Below are 27,882 nucleotides of genomic sequence, written 5' to 3'. Positions count from 1 at the left end.
AATTCAAATTCTCTGAAACAGATTTTTAAGAGAGATCTATGACTTTAAGGTTCTAAGAAAGGCTTATACCTCACTCTTGAGAATATTTGAAGCATATGTAGATAATTAAATATATGGAAAAGTAAAGAAATGTAATTTATTTTTTTACAGGTAAAATTTGCTTTAATTTTTATTCTGAGCATGCCTTATACGCATTTTTTTTAAAAGACTATGTGATTAATGTTCCACTTAATGTTTGAATAAAGCACTTCCTTTTATAAAAAGGAGTTGGCTTAGTTACAGCAGGCTCTGACTTCCCAGCCATCATCACCTAGAGAAATGATTGACTTCCCTGACAATATACCCAGGGAAAGCACCACTCATCTAGTGACATCTCACACTACAAGTAAAACCATTATAAGAATAATCTATGTTCAAGGGGATGAATGTAGCCAATTTAGTTCTATCTTAGTGATGGCAAATGCATTGCTTCCCATAAGATTACTATTTGCTGGTCAAATAATTTTAAATGTCAGAAGAAAGCTGCTGTGTTATAAAAATTATTATATTCCATGAAGAAAAATTCAGCATAATTAAACATGACCAAAAAAGTGCAAGATTCTTCAAAGAGTTGACCCCAAACCACCATTTTGAAGCAAAAAAAAATCTCAAATGACTTCAAAATTTGAATTAGGGGATCCAGGTCTCAAGTCTAACTGGATACCAACACAGCTTTTTATACCAAACAATGGTTTTTAAAACCTTTATATAACAAACTTACACATTACCTGGTAATTGTTTTGGTTTTGTGATAACCTCAATTGGTTTGATGATGCAAAATGTGAAGAAAAATTATTCCGTGGTGGATTTGTATTACTGTAAATTGTTGTAGATGCTGTATGTAATGAGGTCCGTGGTGTCAAATGGTAGTCTCTGTTTTGATATAGTACATTGTTTGACAAGTCTCTAATATTCACCATCTGTGAATTTGGCATATTTCTTCCTGGTCCTGGCAAAGCTGTACTTTGGTTCTCAGCTCGAAGGGAACTGCAACTTTCATAAAATCTTGAGTAGTTTGGTATCTGTGCTCCCATCAATGCTAACTCCTCCTCTCTGGCATACTCATCATCAGCATCTCCAGTCTCCATTGCAATGGACAAACAAGTTCCTTCTGCTGAACTAGGCTTCTGTGGAGGATTTCCTCCCAGAATTCTCTGGGGGTAATCACTAACTGCCAATGAAAATACTTCACGGATTTCTAAGTTTTGTGTTCTACAGTAAGGATCTCTAATAGGTGGCTTTTGCCCACATAAGTTATGTGATGTTAGACGTGTGTGTTCAGGCTTATATGGCCTTTGAATTCCAACTGGTTCAATTTTGCAAGGTCGGTGGCACACAGATGGCTTTTGAGGTACCATAATATCAGAGGCTTGCATTGAAGAGCTTCCGTAGTTTTTCTTCGTGTACACTGAGTTTCCAGCATTTAGAACACTTGTTTGTCTTGACAAAATAATCGTTTTTTCACCCAAGAGCAGAGAGGCATTTTTACAGTGTGCTACTTGTCTTTGAACAGGAATGTGCAGCTGAAACTCGGTACCATTTTCACTGGCCGTTTTCTGAATGGGGATTTTATGTGCTTCCGTAATTTGTGTATTTGTATATTTGGTTGTCCCTTGCTTACTTAATGAACTGGCTGGACTGTATATTCCAGTCACAATGACATCATTATTGGCAGATGACCAAGAAGACTGTTGGCTTGAGGGTTGAGAAATATTAACCACATTTCTTACTGTAATGTCTGGAGCTGCCAAAGAGGTACCAGGAATAGTTCCTGTCATTGCTGCTCCTGATTCAGAATTTTTACTGCTCATTTTTCTTCTCTTATTGCCGACCCACGTCTGAAAGAACAAAAAAAAATATGTTATAGAAAATTTCTTAACAAAAAAGACAAGGTAAAACGATTTCTGTATGATAAATTGCATTTCCATTTATCAGAGAACCAAGGCCTATACAAATTAAAGGAAAAAAAGAGATATAATAAAATTAAAAATAACTAAAGTATAAGGTCAGAATGATCAGGGACTCGTATTTAATAAATACCAAGGAACTTTGATAATGGAATTGTATTGTTGCTTCTGTCCTCAAAACCCAACCAATTAATTTATCCATAGCAAGAACTTTAAAAATGTTTATATCCTTTGACCTAGTAAATCCACTTTTGTGAATTTATCCTAAAAATAATCATAGATGTATATAAGTTTATATCTAATGACGTTCATCATATGTTTCTTTATAATAATGAAAAATTGGAAGCATAGTTAAGATAGTTAATGTCATTGGAAAATGTTTGTCATAGTGTTAAACAAATATATACTTGCAATTTTCAGGTTAAAAATTTTTTCTTCTATTAATATTTTATAACTTGGTTAATTTAATATTGCTAGATATTTAGGTTATTTTTATAAATATTCACTATTATAAAACATACTACAACACACAACATTGTAATCCTTGTGCTATTGGTCTGTTAGAATGTTATTCTAGAAAGAAATTGTTGTGCTTTTTGATATTTTCAAATTACCCTGCCATGTATTTATAAGAGTTCTGCTTTCTCCACAACCTTACCAAGACTTCGCATTTTCTTTTTGTGGTCCTTTGTACTCCAGGAGTTAAGAGGTATATAATTGCTGTTTTGATTTAAATTTCTATGGTTATTCTATTGCTTTGATAGAATAGCTTATCCATTACCTTTACTTATTTTTATATTGGGTATTTGTTTTTTAAATTGATTTATAGGAGCAATTTTATACTAAAGGTAGCAACACTTTGTCATAAGTTGCAAATATTTTTCTGTTTGTCATTAATTTATGGTAGTTATTTTCTTTACACTTTTCTCTCCTTACCAAATGTTATGCTGTAAATATGTATCGCTTTTATAAACAGAAATGTATATTATTAATAAAATAACACTGGTGATTGGCATTCAGGAATTGATTACAAAAATGTACTTTTATATAAATACTGTATTGTAATAATCTTAGTATTATTACATTGAATCATGATTCTTCTTAAAATGTGCAATAAGAAATATTTCATTCCATAATGTGATCAATAAACTCTATAATTATTTCAAAATGTACACCAGATTATAAACTACCAAAACACATTTATCTATTAAGAATTCTTAAAAAATAAATAAGTGAAAACATTAAATGAACTAGCTTCACACGGATATGGTGTAGGGTAAATTTAATATTCGGTTACTTTTGTGTGACCAAAAGTTTTAGAAGACCACAAAAATTATCCAATTCGCTATGCTTTTTATACTATAAGCTATATTAATGTTGCTCCAATACTATAAATAAAAGCTATCATGTATTAAGTACTCATCATATGTTTTTATAGATATTAACTCCTTTGCTAGGTGTTATTTTTAAATTATGTAAGTGAAGAAACTGAGGTTTAGAAATGTTAAGTGACCTGCCACCAGAATTTAAAATCAATTTTCTGTTCTCAAAACATTCTTCTTCCACTATGGTGAGAAATTCCAGAAATGGTCATCTCTGGTGGCCATTTTATACTTTTGTAATTAATATTTCTCTAATAGATAAAATGTTCCAGGAACTGAGATGGCTCCATTTTACTTTACATGAGGCTGTGAAAATTTTAAAGGTGAACTCTGATTTAGTTTTACTAAATGCAGAAGTGAGAATTATAAGCAGAAGGACAAATGAATATAAATGTCACAGAAGGAGACAGGGGAGAAAATCTAGAAAGTTTTAAAGTATATACTCAAGAGAAATATCTAAAAAGAAATGTTTTTGGATACTAATAATTTTGATGTATGGTTCAAAAGGTAAATTTTACAAATATTCCAAGTAAATAATTGTGATATGGCTTTTCAAGTATGAAAATATGCAAAATAATTATGAGACATAATTTTTATAAAAATATATAAGCATTACATTTTAAAATTATAAACACAAAAGCATAGTGAACTGGTAAAATGTGAACTCAAGAGCTACTACATTGGAAGGGCAGCTCTGCAATATTTCTGAGAAAACAAATAAATAGCCTACCATGTTCTCATCACAATATCAGAATACCTACCCTAACACAGAAGTTTAAGAGTGATCCCAGTGCATTGTTAATTTATGACTGACTTAGTGCAAATATTTTTTACATAAATCCCTAGGTATTTATATTATCTAACCATCACAAAATAAAATTCGGTAGAATATCATGTGCATAGGACACTCAGCTATCTAAACTCAGAAGGCAGATAACATAGATGTAACAAGATCCATGTATTTTACTGAAACAACCCCTGACCTTAAAACCCATCTTATTTTGTTTTATATATAACTAGAGGCCTGGTGCATGAATTCGTGCACAGATGGGATCCTGCTGGCCAGCCCCCAATTGGGGCAGTATGGCCAGGGTGAGGGGCCGTAGGCAGTTAGTCGGCCGGCCCCACTCCCTGGTTGAACTCCCAATTGAACTCCCGGTCGAGGGGACAATTTGCATATTTTATTATATAGGATTTACCAAACTTGGTATTCTAATCTATAATAAGTTAGAAATCACAAATATGAGGGGACTTGGGATTGAGTTTGCTTTTGGGGACACTTTGTTAGCACCAAAACTAAGAATGTTTACTAAATGCATATTGCTCACTAAAAAGGAGAAGGAAACACACACGCATACACACACACAAGAACTGATGTGAGAAATCATTAGACTGGTGTTTTTTAGTAAAGGAGAAAGTCACCACATACACCTTAGCATATTGTGAGCATTATTATGTGAGCACAGTTCAATAATTGATTTCCATAATAAAACTCTGAGTCAAAAAGTAAGGATTTAATTATTTTCAATGTTCTCTACTGAGGTAAAGTGATAAAGTATGTATTAAAAATGTTGTCCACTTAAAATGTTAAAAATAAAGAAAATTCATTGTCTGAAGGTTCCAAATAACTGAAAAACTTTTTCCTAAAAGTCATTCACTTACAGAATCCAAAATTTACCAGTGCTTATAGAATATACATTATTTTTCTTTCCAAAGGCTTTATTGGTGTGAGAGAAAAAATAGGTCAAATAGATATGTTAATTTGGGATTTGGACTAGGAAAGTGATACAAGATAAGTGGAAAGATACCAGGGTTATCAATCCTCAGTGTCCATAAGATTCTTTTCAGTTTTCTCTTAGAAATTCCCAACTTATTTTCCGTTTTTTTAGACCTTCCTCTTTGTTTTCCTATGCCATTACCCCATCATATTTATTTTTGCATGGATATTTTAACCTTTTAAACTCTATTTACATTAAGATCATGCTTAGTAAAATGAAGAAAACCACAACAAACACTATATTATAAACAAGAAAAGTAAGTTATGTTTCAAAAGTAAGTTATGTTTCAAAAGAACATACAGACCAAGCAAAATACTGGGGACCGGGGAGGCTGTGGATGATGAGTCGATAAAGAACTCCCTTTTTATCTGACTAGAAAAGCCACCAGAATTGTGTTGGAATTTACATTTGGAAGACCAAATTTCTGTACGCTCTCCTACAACAGAGAGAATGAACCCGTTTGACACAATTCCTTATGATTTATATAACATTTTACTTGTAAGCCTACATTCTATGAACTTATTTCTTTTTATTTCTATTGTTTGTTTTAGATTTCACATCATTTGAAGCATAAATATAAATCTGTGTGTTTCAACACTCTCAATATTCAAGTAGAATCAGTAAGTTATTAGGAAAGATTCAATAACAAATTGGAAATATGAGAGGTCACAGTCCACAAAGCAGCTGCCTAAGAAGGCATTTCACTTTAAAGCAATGGTAAAATAAAACGGGGAAAAAAGGGAAGAAAGAAAGAAGTTACCATGGGTGTGGGGGGAATGAGTTTGTACTTATAAAGTGAAATCTCATCAATTTGAAATATTATGCACTTTATATTATTTTTCTAAAGCAATTAAACATTTTTTTCTCTCAAGTTCACTAAAGGCATTTCAAATAGGGAATTTTAAGCTATCAATAGGAAAAAATTCTAGTTTATGATGGTTGATTTCAGCCAGTAAGTAATAGATATCCTGAATATCCCCACACCCCTAGAATTGGTGGCACAATTTCCTATTTGAAAAATGAACACATCATTTAGTTTTTAAGAAATTTATTTCCCAAATAAGTTTGCTTATAAGGATATTTTTTATATTTACGGTCTTTGAAAGTTCCTCTGAGAGAAAAGTAATTGAAAAAAGACATTCTTTCTCTTTCCCAAATTAACCTGATGATGACAAGGATGGGAAAGCTGCTAATATTTAAATCCCTAAGGTTTCACACCAGCAGGATTTGTAGCATGTCCAGACAAACATAAAAGGACCTATTCACTCAGTAAAATCTGGGACTAGTTCTGATAGATTTATCTCTTGCCTCCTCTCTATCACCTTCTCATTGCCTTCTCAGATGTTTGACAGCTCTGATTTTTACAGATGAATATGATTGTGATAAAGAAACATTTCCTCCCATTTGATTTCTTGTCCTTTACTTGCTAACTGATTAAAATGCATGCATTTTAATTAAAAGACAGAGGAAATATCCATAAGAAAGTCTAGATTTTCCTAAAAAGACAAAAATACTCAAGTTATAAATGCCTAAAAATATTCCTTTTTTTCTTGTTTTTAGATAAAAGAAAATATGCTAGATACATAATAGTCCTTCAGTAAATAGCTGTTTTACTGATAGGATTTTGTAGGGTTATATATATCTATATTAATTATAGGTTAAAGGCAGCATAAAGTCAACAACTAATTTTAAAGGTATTCGTTAGTTCGAAGAACTGGGATATTTAAAGATATGTTTAAATGCAAATTATTTTTAGTTTCTTCAAGGTATTCATAGAAACAAATACATACTAAATAATTAGCTTGGTCTATTTTAAAATTAATATACCAGGGAAATGAAGCTGTTTATAAAGTTAGTGACTTCATACCCTGATAGTTTTTCTTATATTAAGCAATTATAACTTGTAATAAAAAGCTATAAATTCAAGAATGTGAGACCTCAATACTTACCCTGACTACACTGAAGTCCAGCTTAGTCTCCTGTGCACACTGTAATATTAGCTGAAAGCAATTTTTACTTTGATTTGTCATTCCATTTTCATAATAACGCTGTAAAATCCTTTGTTGTTCTACAGTAAATACAGAACGTAGATTCATCTAAAAATAAAAGAAGATACTCTGAAAATTGAAATAAAAACTGTGTATGTGTAGAATTTGCAAGTTTTTAAAAAACAATTTCAGTGCTTTGAAGCTGCAAGATATTTTAAAGTCAATTAATCCCCATTAGTGGGCAAAAATCTGTGTGCCAAAGGGAGACAGGTTCTCACTGAAAAATTATACATAATGGAAATACATTGAATTTGCTTAGAAAAAAACACCAACATTAAAGACAATAAAATGAAAGCCTTATCTGGATAGTGTCTTTCACTGAAATAAATATTTATGGCTAATAAAGCCAGAGATGGTGGTAGCCATACGTGGTCAATTATCAACAGGACACTCACTGTTCTTTGTCAAGTAAGGCATCTGGTATATGTCGTATAGCCAGAAGCTGTGCTCTGGAACAAAAAAGTGTCTTCTTTTTCTTTCTTTCTGGGTAAAAGGGTTCTTTTTATATATTAAAACAAATCCCCTTTTCAACGCTTAAAAATAAACAAGAAGTCTTAGTGACTGTGAAAATTGCTTTAGGCGATACTAAAACAATTATTTTTAATAACTATATAGTATACAAACTAAGACTCAAAATCATGTACATTTTACTAAAAAAAACATATAAAAACTATACACTTTTTAATTAAATTAATACCATCATAATTAGATAAGAGAAATTTATAAAACACTTTATTCTTCTCATCAATATGTAACATACTTAATATTAAGAGAAAACAACTCTGGTAATATCAGAAGTAAAAGGCAGGTCAAACTCTTTTTAAAAATGATAAATTCTAGTAGTGCATTTTGTATAAAATATTTATAATTAGATTAAGGCAATTTTAGGTTCTTGTTAAAAGCTGGCACACTGAAATTATTGCTAAAAGTTGACAGAAAAAAAAAAAAAACCTTCCCAAGGAAAGTGACTCTCAAAATTAGAAAAAACAGCAACAATAAAAACAACAGCCCTATAAGCCAAACAAAATAGAAATCATTCTAGTATACTAGGTATGGAAAAAAGCCAAGTACACTGTCTTTCCAACAATAAAAATTTGAAGTGTGTATAAGCCATTGTGTTTTTGTTACTGTTTTTAAAGAGTTAAGCCTAGTTTAATATAACACCTTGAGTATCTTTATCTTGGCCAATATGTCTCTATTTACATTGTCCTTTTAATCCATTATTATTCATCTTTAAATTTACATACAGTAAATATCACTCTTTTGGTGTATAGTTTTATGAGTTAAGACAAATATATACAGTAGTCATGAAACCACCTCCACCATAAAAACACAAAACAATTCTATCACTCCAAAATAATTCCATTATGCTGCTTCTTTATAATCAATCCCTCCAGCCACCCAGGCCCTGGCAACCACTAATCTGTTTCTATAATTTTATATAATGCCATAATAATGGAGTTACACATATGTATTCTACTGAAACTAGCTTCTTTCATTGACCACAATGCATTTGATATTTACCTGTGTTGTATGTATCAGTACTTTTTTTTAAATTTCAGAGTAGTAGTCCATTGTATGGATGTACCATGATTTATCCATTAATCCATCAATGGACATTTGGTCTTTTTCAAGTACTTGGCTATTATTAATAAAGCTGATAAAACATTTATATGGAGGTTTAGCTCTGCAAATAAGGTTTAATTTCTCTTGAGCAAATACTCTGGATTGTAATTGCTAGGACATATGGTAAGTATATGCTTAACTTTATAAGAAACTGTTAAACTGTTTTAAAAAGTGGCTTGTGTTCAAAAGTACACAATATTTTTCTCCATAATATTCTATGAAGTATCTGTGTTTTTTTAATCTCCTCACCATCATTTATCATATTTGTTTGAAATTAGCCATTCTAATATATGTGTAATTGTATATTATTATTTTGGTTTTAATTTGCATTTTCCTAGTGACTAATGATGTTGAGAATCTATTAATAAGCTTATTTGCAATCCATATGTCTTCTTTGTAGAAGTGTCCAAATATTTTGCAAATTTTTGAACTTGATTGTTTGCTTAGGTATTATTGAGTTGCTAGGGTTTATTACATATTCTGTATACACATCATCAGAAATATGACTTGCAAATATTTTCTCCCTGCTTTTGGTTTGTCTTCTTATATTATTAACAGTGTATTTCCCAAACAAGTTTTCTTTTTTAATTCTTTATTGTTGAAAGTATTACATATGTCTCTTTTTTCCCTAATTGATCTCTCCCAGCCCACTCCCACCTCCCAGCACAGGCCCTCACCCATTCCCCCCATTGTCTGTGTCCATTGGTTATGCTTATATGCATGCACACAAGTCCTTTGGTTGATCTCTTACCCCATTCCCACCCTCCTTTGCCTTCTATGAGGTTCGATGGACTGTTCAATACTTCTATGTTTCTGAATCTATTTTTGTTCATCAGTTTATGTTGTTCATTATATTCCACAAATGAGTGAGATCATGTGATACTCATCTTTCTCTGACTGACTTATTTCAATCAGCATAATGCTCTCTAGGTCCATCCATGCTGTTGCAAATGGTAGGGTATCTTTCTTTTATTTCCAAATATATTTTTATTGATTTCAGAGAGGAAGGGAGATGGAGAGAGAGATAGAAACATCGATGATGAGAGAGAATCATTGATTGGCTGTTCCCTGCATGCCCCCCACTGGAGATCGAGCCCATAACCTGGGCATATGCCCTGACTGGAAATCGAACTGGTGCCCTCTTGCTTCCTGGGTTAATGCTCAACTGCTGAGCCACACTCAGTTGGGCAAGAGTTCTTTCCTTTTGCAGCAGCATGATATTCCATTGTGTACATGTACCACAGCTTTGTAATCCACTCATCTGTTGATGGGCACTTAGACTGTTTCCAAATCTTAGTTATTATAAATTGTGCTGCTATGATATTGATAAATCAAGTGTATTCTTTTTCTTTTTTAAATTTTATTTTTATTGTGGACAGTATTACGGATTTCCCCAATTTTCCCCCTTAGGCCCCTTTCCTCCCAGCCCCTGCTCCACCCCAAGCCTTTGCCACACTATTGTTTGTGTCCATTGGTTATGTGTATCTATCTCTATAAAAGCCTAAGGGACTATCATAACCAAAAGGTCGTGGGGCGACCAGGTCGGCAGCGGGGTTAGTGAGGGGCGACCAAACTGAACAGCAGGCTGTGTAAGGACACCCTGCAAGCAGGGGTTTAGTGAGGGGCTACAAATGAATGAGTAGCAGGCTGCATGGGGCGACCAGGCTGGCAGGGGGGGCCGTGAGGGACAACCAGGCCAGTGGCGGGGGGGGGGAGGCAGTTGGGGGCAATCAGGCTGGCAGGCAGAGGCAGTTAGGGGTGATCAGTCTAGCAGGGGGGCAGTGAGGGATGATCAGGCTGGCAGGCAGAGGTGGTTAGGGGTGATCAGGCTGGCGCGTGGGGGGGGGGCAGTTAGACAGGTGAGCGGTTAGGAGCCAGCAGTCCAGGATTGTGAGAGGGATGTCCAACTGCCAGTATAGGCCCGATCCCCAGGATCAGGTCTAAACCAGCAGTCGGACATCCCCCGAGGGGTCCCTGATTGGAGAGGTTGCAGGCTGGGCTGAGGAGAACCTCCCGTGCACGAATTTTGTACACCAGGCCTCTAATATGTATATAGGTTCTTTGGTTAACCTCCTCCTGTCTCCCTGCCAAGATTTTTCAGCCTATTCTATTCATCCATACCTCTGGTTCTATTTTGTTCATCAGTATATTACGCTCATTTGATTCCACATATAAGTGAGATTATGTGATATGTCTTTCTCTGACTGGCTTGTTTCACTCAGCATAATACTTTCTAGGGTCAACCATGCTGTCACAAAGGGTGAGAAATTCTTCTTTTTACAGTTAGATAATATTCTATCTATTGTGTAAATGTACCACAGCTTTGTAATCCACTCACTCACTAATGGGCACTGGGGCTGTTTCCAGATCTTAGCTATTGTAAATAACATTGCTATGAACAGAGGGGTGCATATATTCTTTCTGATTGGTATTTTGGGTTCCTTAAGATATATTCCAAGAGTGGGACCGCTGGTTCAAATGGCAAATGAATTGTGGTTTTAGTGCCATATCTAAGAAATCTTTGTTTAATTCATGGTCACAAAAATTTTCTGTACCAATGAAGCCATCTGAGCATGGAACTTTCTTTGTTGGAAAGTTTTAAACTAAAAATTATATATTTGTGTTATTCTGGTTATATCTGTTTCTTCTTGAGTAAGCTTTGGTAATTTGTGTTTTTCAAAGAATTAGTCAATTTTATCTAAGTCTCTGTATTTAAAGTGTAAAGTTTTTTTATACTATTTTATTATTATTCTTTTGGCTATAGGGTCAGTTGAGATGCACCTTTTTCTTATTGAGGTTGGCAGTTTGTTTCTTCCCTATTATTTGTCTTGGTCAGTTTGGCCAAGGACTTATCACTTTATTTTTGAAAACATTTTTATTGATTTCAGAGAAGAAAGGAGAGGGAGAGAGAGAGATAGAAACATTAATGACGAGAGAGAATCATTGATTGACTGTCTCCTGCATGCCCCCGAACTGGAAATCAAGCCTGCAACCCAGGCATGTGCTCTTGACCAGAATCGAACACAGGACCCTTTGGTTCATAAGCTAAGGCTCTATCCATTGAGCTAAACCTGCTAGTGTGACTTTTATTGACCTTCTGAAATGGGTAGCTTTTGGTTTCATTGAATTTGGTCAGTTGTTTATCTGTCTTCATTTTCGTTGAATTTTGTCCTTATCTTTACTATTCTATTCATGTTGCTAATTTGGCTTAAATTTTCTATTAGTTTCCTAGTTTTTTTTTGTTTGTTTGTTTGTTTTTAAGATGAAAGCTTAGATTGTTGATCTTTGGCCTTTCTTCTGTTTTTAAATTTCATCAATTAATAATAAAAATTTACTGCTAAGGACGGCTTTGGCGAATTTTGGTAGGCTGCAATTTTTAACAGACTTATCAAAGTATAATTGATATACAAAGAGCTGTACATATTTAAAGGCCACAATTTGATGAGGTATGCAAAAACCAATGATACAATCATCATAATCAAAGTAATCAACATATCCAACACCACCCAGAGTTTCTTTGTATCCCATGGATTATCTGTTTGTTCTGTGGTAAGAACACTTAACAGGACATCTAACCTATTAACAAATTTTGAAGTGTGCAAAACAATAGTGTTAACTTGTAGCTACTATGTTGTACAGAAGATCTCTAGTACTTATTCATTCAGCATAACTGAAACTGTATATTTATTGAATAACAACTCCCCATTTTCCTCACTCTCTATCTCCTGGTAACCACTATGGCTTTCTCTGTTTCTGTGAGTTTAACTATTTTGCAGCCCTCATACAAGTTGAATCATACACTATGTGTCCACTGACTTGCTTACTTCACTCAGAATAGTATCCTACAAATTGATGTCTGTTGTTGCAAATGGCATAATTTCCCTTTTGAAGGCCAAATAATATTCCACTGTATGTATATACATTTTCTTTGTTCATCTGTAAATGGACATTTTGTTTCCATATTGTGCTTATTGTATATAGTGCTGCAATAAACATGATAGTGCAGATACTTCTGTATGATCCTGATTTCAATACTTTTAATATAATATCCAATAGTGGTATTGCTAGATCATACAGTAGTTCTATTTTTAATTTTTCAAATATCTCCATACAGCTTTCCATAGTTCCTGAACATTTTTGCTTCCCCACCGACAATGTACAGGGGTTCCAATTTATCCACAACCTTGACAAGACCTGTTATATTTTGGCTTTTTAATAATAACTATCCAGACAGGTGTGAACACTATTCATAAAAAAATCAACTTAAAGTAAATTAAAGACTTAAACATAAGACCTGAAGCTAAAAACTTCTAGAAGAAAGCATAGGAAAAAAGAAACAAAACTTCTGGACATTTGTCTTGCCAATGATTCTTGAACATCACATCAAAAGTATAGGCAACAAAAGCAAAAATAGGTAAGTGAGACTGCATAAATCTAAAAATCTTCTGCACAGCAAAAGAAACAATCAACAAAATTAAAAGATAATTTATGAAATGGGAGAAAATATTTCAAGCCATATGTCTGATGAGGGGTTAGTTTTTAAATAATATCAAATATATAAGGAACTCCTACAACTCAATAGAGAAAAACAAAAACAAAAACATCCAATTGCTTAATTAAAAAAAAATGGTAAAAGGGCTTGAACATACTTTTCTGAAGAAAACATACGAATGCCCTAGAGATATATGAAAAGATGCTTAACACTATTAGTTAGCAGGGAAATACACATCAAAACTATGATGAGATAAGGTGCAGCTAAATTGTAATTCCAATTAAAATGTTTTCTATTCTCCTTTTTTTATAGTTTAATTAAATATTTAAGAATTTCCAAGATATCTTTGCTATCGATTTCATTTGGCTACAGTTAGAGAACATACTTTATATAACTCCAATTGTTTTAAAATTTGCAAAGTTTATGTTATGGCCCAAAGTTTATGTTATGGTTTCTTTTAAAAACTGTTCTATACATATTTGAAAGGAACGCGTCTTCTACTGTACTAAAAATGTCCATTAATTCATGTTGGTTGATAATATTGTTCAGATCTTCTATATCTTTTTTTGCTATTGTTATATTGTTAATCCTTACCCGAGGATAATTTTTATTGATTTTTAGAGAGAGTGGAAAGGAGAGGGAGATACAGAGAGAAATAGTGATGTGAGAGAGACACATGGATTGGCTGCCTCCTGCATGCTGCAACTGGTATGTGCCCTTGATAGGAATTGATCCCTGGACCCTTCAGTAGGCTGACACTATGCACGGAGCAAAACCAGCTAGGGCAGATCTTTTATATCTTTAATGATTTTATGATTGCTTTTTGTTGTTGTTGTTGTTAATCCTCATCCCAGGATATTTTTCCATTGATTTATAGGGAGAGTGGAAGAAAGAGGGAAAGGCAGAAACATCAATATGAGAGAAACATGGATTGGTTGCCTCCTGCATGAGCCCTGACTAGGGCCCTGGCAGAGGAGGAGCCTGCAACCAAGGTACATATCCTTGATTGGAATCAAACCCGGGATCCTTTAGTCCACAGGCCGATGCTCTATCCATTGAGCAAAACTGGCTAGGGCTGAATACTTGTTTTAATAATTACTGAAAGAAAAATAATGAAGCCCCAAAGTATACTTATAGACATGTCTATTTCTATTTAATTTTTCCTTTTTTATTGAATTTGTTGGGGTGACATTTGTTAAGAAAACTATGTAAGTTTCAGGTGTACAATTCTATAATACATCATCTGTATATTATATTTTGTGTTCAGCACCCCAAGTCAAGTCTCCTTCTAACACCATTTATCCTCCTTATATCCTCTTCAACCTTCTCTCCCCGACCCCTTTTCCCCTCTGGTAATAACCATATTATTGCCTGTGTTTATGATTTTTTAAAAATTTTCCTTAATCCCTTCACCTTTTCCACCCAGTTCTGCAAGTCTCTTCCCCTCTGACAGCTGTCAATCTGTTCTCTGTCTATAAGTCATTTTCTATTTTGTTTGTTAGTTTATTTTGTTCATTATCCACATATGAATTAAATCATATGGTACTTGTCTTTCTCTGACTGGCTTATTTCACTTAACATAATTTCTGGGTCCATCCATGCTGTTACAAAAGGTAAGATTTTTTTATGGTTTTAGTAGAATTGCATTGTATAAATGTAACACAGCTTTTTATCCACTCATCTACTAATGGGCACTTGAGCTGCTTTCAAATCTTGGCTATTGTAAATAACGTTGCCATGAACATAGGCGTGCATGTCTTCCTTCCAATTAGTGTTTCAGGTTCTTTGGATAAATTCCCAGAAATTGAAACACTGGGTCATAAGACAGTTCTATTTTTAAATATTTAAGGTACTCCATACTGCTTTTCACAGTGGCTGCACCAGTCTGCATTCCCACCAACAGTGCACGAGGGTTCCCTTTTCTCCACATCTTCACCAGCACTCCTTTGTTGATTTATTGATGAAAGCCATTGTAAAAGATGTGAGGTGATATTCCATTGTGTTTTTTTAATCCTCACCAGAGGATATGTGGGTTTTTTTTGTTTGTTTTTTTAAAAATATATTTTATTGATTTTTTACAGAGAGGAAGGAAGAGAGATAGAGAGTCAGAAACATCAATGAGAGAGAAACATCGACCAGCCGCCTCCTGCACATCTCCTACTGGGGATGTGCCCGCAACCCAGGTACATGCCCTTGACCGGAATCGAACCTGGGACCTTTCAGTCCGCAGGCCGACGCTCTATCCACTGAGCCAAACCGGTTTCGGCTCACCAGAGGATATGTTTATTGATTTTAGAGAGAGAGGAAGGGAGAGAAACATCCATACCAGTATAAAAGAGAAATGTCAATGGGTTGCTTCCCATATATACCAACCCACAACCTAGGTATGTGCCATAACCAGGAATCAAAACTGCAACCTTTTGGTGTATCGGACAACACTACAACCAACTGAGCCACCGGGCCAGTGTTCCAATTGTGGTTTTATTTGCATTTCTCTGATGATTAGTGATGTCGAGCATCTCTTCATATGTCTATTGGCCAACTCTATGTATTCTTTGTGTAAGTTACTATTCAGGTCCTTTGCCCATTTTTAAATTAATAGTGTTCCTTTTTTCATTGTTAAGTTTCATAAATTACTTATATATTTTGGAGAATATATATATATAATATTGACAAGTATCCTCTTCCATTCAGTGGGCTGTCTTTTAATTTTGTTGATAGTTTACTTTCCTGTGCAAAAGTTTTTATTTGATATAGTCTCATTTGTTTATTTTTTCTTTTTATTCCCTTGCCAGAGGTAATATATCAGAAAAAATATTGCTACAAGAAATATCCAAGACTTTACTGCCTATGCTTTTCTTTAGGATTTTTATGGTTTTGAGTCTAACATGTAAGACTTTATTTTGAGTTTGTTTCTAGCTCTCTCTCTCTTTCTCTTTTTTTGTAAAAATGTCATTTTTTAAAATGTTCTAAAGTATTACAAATTGTAGTACGTATGTCCCTTTTTGCCCCATTGACCTCTCCTTGGCCTCCCTTACCCACCCCCACCCCCGCACATGCCCTCACCCCCTAGTGTCTTGTGTCTACTGGTTATGCTTATATGCATGCATACAAGTCCTTTGGTTGATCTCTTACCCCCCTCCCTTGCCTACCACTGTAGTTGGACAGTCTGTTCAATGCTTCTTTGCCTCTGTATCTATTTTTGTTCATCAGTTTATAATCGTTATATCGCACAAATGAGTGAGATCATGTGGTATTTATCTTTCACTGACTGGCTTATTTCGCTTAGCATAATGCTCTCCAATTCCATCCATGCTGTTGAAAATGGTAATAATTCCTCCTTTTTTATAGCAGCTTAGTATTCCATTGTGTAGATGTACCACAGTTTTCTAATCCACTCATCTGCTGATGGGTTCTTTGGCTGTTTTCAAATCTTAGCTATTATAAATTCTGCTATGAACATAATGGTATATATATCCTTTCTGATTGGTGTTTCTGGTTTCTTGGGATATATTCCTATAAGTGGGATCATTGGGTCAAGTGGAAGTTCCATTTTTAGGTTTTTGAGGAAACTCCATACTGTTTTCCACAGTGGCTGCACCAGTCTGCATTCCCACCAGCAGTGCATGAGTGTTCCCTTTTCTCTGCATCCTCTCCAGCACTTGTCGTTTGTTGATTTGTTGATGATAGCCATTCTGACAGGTGTGAGATGGTACCTCATTGTCGTTTTGATTTGCATCTCTTGGATGATTAATGACTTTGAGCATGTTTTCATATGTCTCTTGGCCTTTTGTATGTCCTCTTTCAAAACATGTCTATTTAGATCCTTTGCCCATTTTTTTTATTGAATTGTTTATCTTCCTTTTGTTAAGTTGTATGAGTTCCCTATAAATTTTGGAGTTTCAGCCCTTATCAGAGATAACATTGGCAAATATTTTTTCCCATCTGGTGGGCTTTCTTATTGTTTTGTTGATGGTTTCTTTTGCTGTGCAGAAGTTTTTTATTTTGATGTAGTCCCATTTGTTTATTCTCTCCTTAGTTTCCATTGTCCAATATCGGTAAAGATATTGCTACAAAAAATGTCTGCTATTTTGCTGCCTATGGCTTCTTCTAAGATTTTTATGGTTTCCCATCTTACATTTAATACATAGAAAAACCCCAAAGACTCCATCAAAAAACTACATGCCTTAATAAATGAATTTTGCAATGTAGCAGGATACAAAATTAACACCCAGCAGTCTATGGTTTTTCTATACACCAATAATGAACTCATAGAAAGAGAAACTAAAAAAAAAAAAAAACAGTCCCACTTATCATTGCAACAAAAAATTAAGATACCTAGGAATAAATTTAACCGAGGAGATAAAGGACCTGTACTCAGAAAATTTCAGGACGCTGAAAAAAGAGATAGAGGAAGACATAAACAAATGGAAGAATATACCATGTTCATTGGTTGGTAGAATCAACATCATTAAAATGTCCATACTACCCCAAAATTTTATAGATTCAATGCAATCCCCATTAAAATACCAATGCCATACTTCAAAGACCTAGAACAAACTATCCAAAAATTCATAAAAAAAGATCCTGAATAGCTGCAGCAATCTTGAGGAAGAAGAACAATGTTGGAGGGTTCACAATACCAGATATCAAACTATACTACAAAGCCACTGTGGCACAAGAACACATATAGACCAGTGGAACAGAACAGAGAATCCAGAAATCAACACTAGCCATTATGCTCCATTAATATTTGATTAAGGAGGCAAGAGCATACAATGGAAACAAGACAGTCTTTTCAATAAATGGTGTTGGGAAAATTGAACAAATACATGCAAAAAAATGAAACTAGACCACCAACTTACACCATACACAAAAATAAACTCAAAATGGGTAAAGGACATAAATGTTTCTATTTTTAATTTTATCAGTTTTGCTTTTGAATTTTGAAGATCTGTTGTTAGAGGAACATACACAATTAGATTGTTACATCCTTTTGGTGATCTGACCCTTTATTCATGATTTCCTTATATACAGAATATAGTTGGGTTTTAAAATTTTAATATTACAATACCTCTTTCAATTTATGTATCTAGACCACTTTCTTTTAATGTAATTACTAGTAATCTTGGATTTAGGCATACAATTTTATTAGTTGTTTTCTGTTTGTCCTTCTAAGTTTTTGTTCTGTTTTTCTTTTTCCATATTCATTTGGATTATTTGAATAGTTTTAGAATGTTTTAATTCATTAGCTTTTGGACTACATTTCTTTGCATGTTTTTGAAATGGTTGCTTAATTTATGTATTGTATTTCTAGTTCATTGTAGCCATTCTATCAAATTTTATGTCCCCAGGATAGATACAGAGATAAGAAATTCCTTAATTTCATCTCACTACACTATAAGCTTCTGGGGGACAGTGAACAAAATTTCACCTTTTTAATTTTCCATTTTCGAGAACAATTTCTGGGATATAGAGTTGCAAAGTTTTACCTCCACTTCTATTTCCTGAAAAAGTTAGCATATATTTGATATTATTTCTTCCTTGTTTTATAGAATTCAATAGTTTAGTAATTTGGGCTTGGAGATTTTTTCAAAGGAAGGGTTTTAATTGCAAATTCAATTTCATTAACAGATATAAAGTGCTCAGTTCTTGTTATTTATTCTCAAAGAAGCATTGGTAATTCTGTCTTTCAAATAATATGTCCATTTCTTTTAGTTTGTTTAATTTGTAGGTATAAATTTAATAGACTATAAATATATTTTTAATGTCTGTTTAGTCTGTGGTGATCCTTTTCCCTCATTACTGATAATGGTAATTTGTGTCACCTCTCTTTTCTGTTGTAAAGTCTTTTCTTAAAAATCTAGCTTTTGGTTTCATTGCATTTATTTATTATTTCTGTATTCTATTTCATTTACTTCTGTTCTTATTTTCTCATTTTGCTTGTTTTTGTTTTAATTTTACATTAAGTTTATTGGGGTGACATTGGTTAATAAAATTATATAGGTTTTAGGTGTACAATTATACAATACATTATCTGCATATTGTATTTTGTGTTCACTCACAATATAAAGTCAGGTTTCCTCCCATCATCATTTTATCTCCCTTGACCTTCTTCTATCTCTCCCCACATCCCTTTCCCTCTGGTAATCACCAAAGTGTTGTCTGCGTCTACATGAGTTTTATTTTTATTTTTATTTTTTTGGTTTTAATTTACTCTTCCAGTAATAGTTCATTTTGGTGAAGCTCAAATAATAAATTTTCAAACTTTCTCTTTTTCTAAGATGTCTTTAATGCTCTAAATTAACTTGTATGCACTGATTTAACTGCATTCCACATATTTTGATTTGTTGCAAATTCATTTTCATGGAGTACAAAGTGCCTCTTAATTTCCCTTGGGGTTCTCCTCTGACCCATTGGTTACTTACAAGTATGTTATTTAGTTTCTAATTATCCTGAGATATCCCAGGTATCTTTATTTTGCTGGTTTTTAGTTTAATCCCTGTTATGTCAGCGGACATCCCTGATGTGATTTCAATTTTTAATCTTTCAATAGTTTGTTTTATGACCCCAAACATAGCTCATGTTGATCAATTATATGTACATGAATAATGTGCACCTTACTCCTTTTGAATGGAGTGTACTAGTCAATTAGGTTGAGTATGTTGAGGGTATTGTTCAAGTCTTAAACAGTTATTGATTTTCTCTCTACTTGTTCTAGTAATTACTGAGAGAAGATGTTAAAATCTCTTAATATAATTTTATAATTAGTCTGTTTCTGATTTCTGTTTTATCAGTTTTTTGCTTTAAATATTTTAGAGCTCTGTTATAGGTTCCTAAATATTTAGGATTTTTATGTTCGCCTAATGAACTGATCCCTTTATTAATATGAATGAACTTCTTTATTTCTGATAATAGGTTTTTCTCTGAAATCTTTATCAGATATTAGAGTGGTCAGCTTTTAAACAATGTATTTTTATTGATTTCTGAGAGGAAGGGAGAAAGAGAGAGCTAGAAACATCAATGATGAGAGAGAATCATTGACTGGCTGCCTCCTGCAGATCCCCTACTGGAGGTCAAGCCCAAAACCGAGTCACGTGCCCTGACCAGGAATAGAACCCTGACCTCCTGGTTCATAGGTTGAAGCTCAAGATCTGAGCCACCCTGGCTGAGCTGGTCAGCTTTGTTGATTATTGTTTCATGATATATTGTTTTTCATTTGTTTAACTTATCTATTTCTTTATATTTAAAATGGGTTACTTGTAGATATTATATAGAAAAGTCCAATGTGACAATATCTACCTTTTAATTAGTATATTTACACTATTTTGCAATTAATATGGTTGGGTTTAAACCTACAATTTTGTTGTTTTCCACTTGTATTATTAGGTCTTTGTTTCCTCTTTTCCTTTTTTACTATTTGGGATTAATTAAATATTTTATAACTTTATTTGATTTTACTGGTTAGCTCATTACTATTTTGTCATTGTATTTTAGTGGTTGTTTTAGTGACCATGGTATACATTTTTTAAAATATATTTTTGTTGATTTCAGAAAGAAAGGAGGAAGAGAGGGTGAAAGAAACATCAATAATGAGAGAGAATCATTGATCGGCTGCCTCCTGCAGGCCCCCACTGGGTATTGAGCCTGCAACTTGGGCATGTGCCCTGACTGGGTATGGAAACCTGACCCCCTGGTCCACAGGTCAATGCTCAACCACTAAGCCATGCTGACCAGGCATAGTATACATTTTAATTTATTGTCAAGACAATTTACCATGACATTTTATATACTACCTTACAGTAACAGAAGAATTTTAAAATAGTATACTTTTATTTCTCTTCTATTAGCCTTTGTGCTATTGTTATTATCCATTTTGTTTTTACATGTTATAAAACACTCAATAAATTTTTACTCTAAAATGACACCTGAAAGTGAATTTTTTAAATTAAAACATCATTCATATTTATCTACATATTTATTATTTTCAATGCTCTTAATTCCATTGTGTACATGCAAATTTCAATTTTGTATCATTTTTCTTCTGCTTGACAGACTTTCTTGAACATTTTTGGTAATGTATATCTGTTGGCAATGTATTTGTTTTTCTTTTGTGTGAGTAAGAAAGCCTTTATTTTGTTTGCCTTTTTGGCATAGTTTTCGAGTTTAACAGTATTCTTTCCAGTATGTTAAAAATAGTGCTCCATTGTCTTCTAGATTGCATTATTTTCATTGAGATGCCTCCTATCATTCTAATGTTTATTTCCCTGTACATAAGATTCCCCCACCTCACTTTGGCTGCTTTTAAGGATTTGTTTTTTCCTGGATTTCAGCAATGAGATTATGAAACGTCATGGAAACATTTATTCTGCTTTTTTTTCTTGAAATTTGTTGAGCTTCTTAAATATGTGGGTTTATAATTTTCATCAAATTTGGAAAAATTTTTAACTATATTATTACACTTCTAACCTTCTAGGACTCAAAAACATGTACATTATGTTGAAGAAGGTCCCAGAACTCACTCTTGCTCTTTAGTTTTTCCCCATATTTTTCATTTTGGACAATTTCTGCTTGTATGTATTCAAGTTCACAAACATTTTCTTCTGCTGTGGGTAATCTGCTGTCAAAACCACCCACTGTATTTGTCATTTCATATACTGTACTTTTTCTCTGGAATTTCAATTTAGATCTTTCAATAAATCTTCCATTTTGAACCTCATCGTGTTGTTGCTTTCTTCTACTGTCTTGAACATAAAGAATATAGTTATAATAGCTAATTCAACATTATTCTCTACTAATTCTGTACTAACCTATTATTATTCATTTGGTTTTTATAATTGCTTTTTCACCATACTGTGGACTATATTTTACTATTTGCATGCTTGATGATTTTTTCATTTAATTGCAGATAATATAAACTTTATTGCTGCATACTGGATGATTTTTTTATTCTTTAACTACTTGTGGGCTTTGTTCTGAGATATATTTAAAGTTATTTGGAATAGTTAGATTCTTTGGAGGTTTGCTTTGTAAACCAGAATTGACTTTAGTTTAGGGTTAATTTGCCACATTACTGAGGCAATACCCTTCTGAGGAGCTTCTTAGATATTACATGAAATATAAGGTTTTCCAATTTGGTTATTAGGAATATGAAATATTTCTATTCCTGGTCCTATGTGACCTCTGAGAAATATTTGCCTGATTATTTCTAGTGGATCTTTCTCTGTCCTCAATAGTTTACTCACACATTAGCACTAATCATTATTCAGCCAAAAACTTGAGGGATCCTCTACAAATTCCCAGAATTCTCTCAATGTGTAGTTTTCTGCCATGAGCTTTTTCTTCTTCGATACACGGTCCCTCAAATTCTAGCCATCCAGTCCTCCCTGAAATCTAATATCTGGCTTTTCAACTCAGAGTCTTTCAGGATGAGTTCCCTTTTCCCTTGGTTATGGTCTGGAAACTTTCTCCAGGTTGTCAGTGGAACAATCACAGGACTCATCTTATTTGATTCACTTCTTTCAGGGTTTATGGTCCTGTGCTGCCTTTTGAAAAATAGCTGAAATCCATTATTTCATATATATTTTTATTAATTTTCTTTGTAGATATTTAAGATGACAGGATAAATTCTATTAGTTACTTCATCATGGCTGTAAACAGAAATTCAGGTAGCTTTTTGGAATGATGGAGTGGGAGCACTACATTAAAAGTCAGAACACCTCCGCTCCTATTAAGTTTCACTACTTGTTAGTCTTATGACCTTAAGAGAAATAATTAATATCTTGGTACTCAGTTTCATCTAGAAGATGGGCTATAAAACCTCTGCTCTTCTTCACACAATGAATTGTATTCTTGGTAAACTGTAATGTTCTATGTGAAAGCTATTTTGGTTAATAGTTAATATTTTTTTTATCTTTCTTATATTCTATATTTTTTATTATTATTAGTTAAGGTATTACAAATGTGTCCTCATCCCCCCCATTAACCCCCAACCTCCCCCCCAACCCCGCACACTAATAGTTAATATTTTTATAACCAACTGATAAATCTTACAAGGAATAATATACATCAAGCCACCTCCACATCATCTTAAATAATAAAAGCACAGTATACAAATTGTTCCCTCAGGACTTCTTCCAGGAGTTCAACCAAGGGGCGTGGCAGCCAGGGGAAAGGAGGGAGGCCCTGGCTGGTGGCAGGTGGCTGGAGGAAGGGAGGGAAGCCCTGACCAGTGGCAACGACCAGGGGAAGAGAGGGAGGCCCTGGCTGACTGCAGGTGGCTGGGGGAAGGGAGGGAGTACCCGGCCAGCTGCCGCCAGCCACTAGGGACCCTACCAGTGGATGAATTTTGTGCACTGGGCCTCTAGTTTATAATAAACCTCAAATGAAGAAATTATTTATTATTATTATAATCTTGTAAAAAGAGACTAATCTTTTCTTTTTCTTCTTTTTTATTGTTTAAAGTTTTACATATGTCTCCTTTTTCCCTGATTGATGCCCCCCCCCGGCCACTTCCACCCCTGAGAGCAAGCCCCCACCACCCCAGTGTCTGTGTCCATTAGTTATGCTAATATGCATGTATACAAGTCCTTTGGTTGATCAAGAACCGCTTCCTCCCCTGCCATATGTGTCTGGATCTATTTTTGTTCACCACTTTATGTTGATCATTATATCCCACATCTGAGTGAGATCATATCATATTTATCTTTCTCCAACTGGCTTATTTCTCTGAGCATAATGCTCTCCAGTTCCATCCATGCTGTTGTAAAAGGTAAAAGTTCCTTCTTTTATATGAGTCGTTCTAGGTAATAAGAGCTTGATCTTTTAAAAATTTGAAGAATACAGAAATTAAGCATAACACCAATGGGTATCATGCCCATGTATGCAGATGCCTCCTCATAATTTTAATGTAAGTTTAATATTAAAAATAACAGTATAGCATATTAAAGTAGGAGGATTCTCTTATTAAAAACTAAGTCATTTAACTGTGTTTTATTATCCAAAGTTTAATTCAGCATAGAATAATGAACTGACCCTATTAGGGGATGTCATCAGAAGATATGACCACCACCTAACCCAGGAGCTAGACCCTGGCAATTGGAAGCTCCTCATCCTCCCTTCTGCCATTGGAATGTACATTTTGTTTACATTCCTCGATATTAGAAACTGCTTCAAGGATACAGCTTTGAAATAGAAATATTGCATTGAGACTATTTAGAGTAGGGAGATGACTGAATCCAGTTAAGGCCACCCAAGGCAAGCTTAGAAAGTAAATCCCCTTGTTTATGAAGACTGCCATCTCCAAATCTGGAGTCATCAGCCTTTCTTCTGTCTTTCCCTGCCATCTGCACACAGGAGGCAGTTTCTCATTATACCTGAGGAACTCCAGACATGGTCTGTGTAGCAACAATTGGTGAGCCAACCAAGAGAAAGAAGACATGGGCTTTGGGAAAGAAGCACCTTTGGGACAAATCCCACATTGGCCATTGACATCTATGTGAGGAGGGATGGCCCACATAACAGTTGCTTGTGGACTGCTATGCCACTGTTGGGGCACCACAAAAACACCAGTTGCTTGAAGGCATTTGTTTGAGGAACAAACACTGTGGCAAAGAAGGAAAACAAATGATTGCCACAGTGGGTTAGCCTCTACTGTGGACATTTCAGCTGGTCACTGGTGCCCAAGTAGAGGCTAAAATTCAAGTTAGAAAGTTGAAAAAAGATCTGAGATTAGAGGACATGTGGTTATTCACTACTATGCTAGTTTCAGGACTGGCAGCTAAAGTGGAAGAGTGAGGTAATAAGTTTGAGACCTTAGGCTCTAAGGCTTAGAGTGATGTTTTGTAAAAACAGGAGAACAAAAAATGCTATAGATTAAGATCCAGAAAGTTTTTGAGAAAGCCGGATTAGAACTAAGAGATGGGATCTAAAAAGTAAAAACTCTGGAAAAGTGGTTAAATTAAGAGGAGGATGTTATATGATTGATTGAGTAAAGAGATAAACTTCCCCATGCTATCAGATTCCTAATACAGATGAAATTTTAAAATAACAATTATTCCCAAAATGCCTAGGACAATACCTTACATTATTTTTCTGTTCTTTGAAGTTGAAAGTCTTATCATGTTTTTAAAATGTAAACATCCCAGCAGATAACCAAAACATTGTCCACAGAGACTGAAGAATAAAAGGCTTTTAAAAAATACAAATTGCAGTAGCCAACACTTCTATATAAAAGAGCTAAAGTTTTTTGTGTGTTTTGTTTGCTTTTGTTTTTACAAAACTATTAGAAATAATGATAAAAGAAAATGACTGTATATAAAAAGTAGGATATGTGTTTCTGGTAGAAGGTATGAGGAATAGAGATGCATTTCAATTGAAGGGAAAAAGATAAAGTAATTTTATTCTAAAATAAAATTATTATTCCAGAATAAGAAAGGAGAAAAATAGAACAAGTCCTAATTAGGTATAACAAGTTGCAGAAGACTTATAGAAAATGATTCTTCAAAAGTAATTTTATGTGTGGTCAAGCTAAGATTGAAATGTATTTAGTTTAAAAGGAAAAAAGGAGACTTTTAATATCAAGTTACACTAGTACAAAATAAGAATTTGGTTTTCTCTCTTTTAAAAAGACAAGGATTTCTTAGATTATTGGTCTTCTTTTAAAAAGAAATTATAAACAAAGGTTTTTCTTTACCTTAAATAAAAGCTGCCTAAAAACTGAGTACGTGTTTTGTTTCCATTAAGTCTTTGACTACTTAAGAAAACTGAGTCTTCTCTATTAAAAGAGCTAAGTTCATTTTACAACTATGCAACATTGAATAAGTTAAATTTTATGGAAAGCAATCTATAATAATAAAAGCATAATATGCTAATTAGACCAGAAGTCCTTCTGAAGATTTTCAAGATGAAGCCGGGGCTGTGAGGGAAGCCCAGGTCCCAGGTGCCAGAGGGAAGCCAGTGCCAGCAGCCAGGGGAAGGAAGGCTTACTCTTGCATGAATTTTGTGCATCGGGCTTCTAGTCTCATATATAAGTAATGTTAAATTTCCTATTGGGTATATTTATATGAAATTCTTTAAAAACAGGTATGTCCTGGTATAAAGTTATAAGTCATAATTTTTACATATATATTGAAACATAACTAGACTTACTTGTCAATTGCATCATTTTTGTTTGTGTATGTGAACTTTCATCAGATATTTAACCAATACCATTTTTAAGTCTTGTCATTTGCAGACACTAATTGGTTTACCTGATGCTTTTGCAAAAGTGTTCCTACAAAGGTGCTTCAGTTTCCAAGAGATTGATGGAAAGACTCTGACAAGTACATGTTTCTTATAACAGATCCATTTGCTTTCATCTGGAAGGGACAATAATGAATCTTTCAAGTGTTTCCCAAGGCTAACTGCACAGCCCGAAAATATATCATGGGGTATAGCTCTCTTATATATCCGTTTGTGTTGCCTGCAGCCGTTCATATTTTTAAAGAACCTTTTTTTTTTCTTCAGTCCCTGAAGAGTCTCTGAAACTTGCCCCTGTTTCTTCTACACTGTATAGTAAAATTGTACCATTACATTGATGTTATAATGTTAACACGCTAAGACTTGCTTCTGCTGCAGGACACTAAAGGTTTTGCTGGAAGATCTGTGAGGTAAAAGATGGGTGACAAACCCACAGAAAATTCAAGGCCCAAGTATCACTTTAAGGTTTTGGGACTCCACTAGTCAGATAAGATGTGTTTTGTCCCAGAAGCTGTGTTGGATAAATTCAAACTTACCCAACCCCTAAGGCTATGGAAGAGATGCAAGCCTTTTGTAGTGACTTTGCAGTTGTGAAAGACTCTTATTCCCATCCTGGTACAGTGTCTCTGTCCTTTATGACACTTGGTTAAAAACGGGTGAGGGACATATGGACTGGGGATCAGAACGACAAGCCACCTTTGAGAAGGCAAAAATACTTGTGAAGCAAATTGAAGCTCTAAGCATGTTCCAAACAATGTTATGCTTTAAGTTAGATGTGTCTGAGATTCTAAAATGTATGGATGCTGTGGCAGGACAAAAGAAGGGGAAGAAAGCCTGTAGAAAGGGGACAAAAAACAATATACCCCCATAGAGCAATAGGAACTAGCAGTGTACACAACACTTCTCCAGGTGTCAAGTCTCAGAACAGAATGAACCATAGCAGCCAATGTGCTGAAATCAGAACTGTTTGGTTAGTAATCGCTCATGAGCCCTGGTCTTGAACCCTTTGCACTCACAGTAGGCTGTTCTAAAGAGATTAATCCTATGGCTTGGACAAAGGCAAACCCAGGGATGGATGACCATGAATAAACCCTGTAGGGTCAAGATATTTTGGTCCTCCTGCAAGAGTTTGGAGTAATCCTTACTATTTTCTATGTCCTGGTTCATAAATCACTGACACCCATGGAAAGTTTCTAATTAAAAAAATTCCTATAAAATAAAATGGTCTTGGACATTATTGAAAGTTTTGTGCTCATACCTGATGAATCAGTTAATGTGTCATCTTTATTAAATCACATAAAAACACAAGTGAACACCCTGAGTGATCTGAATCCCACCCTAAGGAACTTAGCAAATCAATGGTTCAAATAA

The 27,882-nt window shown here is 34.2% G+C and overlaps 1 protein-coding gene across 1 annotated transcript in view; it reads right to left on the bottom strand.

The window, feature by feature from the left end:
- The window catches only part of HDX (highly divergent homeobox), a 151,321-nt gene that overhangs the window by 109,982 nt on the left and 13,457 nt on the right, over positions 1 to 27,882 (bottom strand). The window contains exons 2-3 of the mRNA XM_081081491.1: positions 7,056 to 7,202; positions 768 to 1,877 (exon numbers count right to left, since the gene is read on the bottom strand). Of these exons, the coding sequence (XP_080937617.1) occupies positions 768 to 1,877; positions 7,056 to 7,202 (1,257 nt within the window). The remainder of the gene's footprint in view (positions 1 to 767; positions 1,878 to 7,055; positions 7,203 to 27,882) is intronic.

The sequence above is a fragment of the Myotis nattereri genome, assembly GCF_964212035.1.
Source record: "Myotis nattereri genome assembly, chromosome: X".
NCBI classification, from domain to species: domain Eukaryota; kingdom Metazoa; phylum Chordata; class Mammalia; order Chiroptera; family Vespertilionidae; genus Myotis; species Myotis nattereri.
The sequence above is the reverse complement of the archived record's forward strand: the minus strand, read 5'-3'. Positions and strand labels throughout refer to the sequence as shown.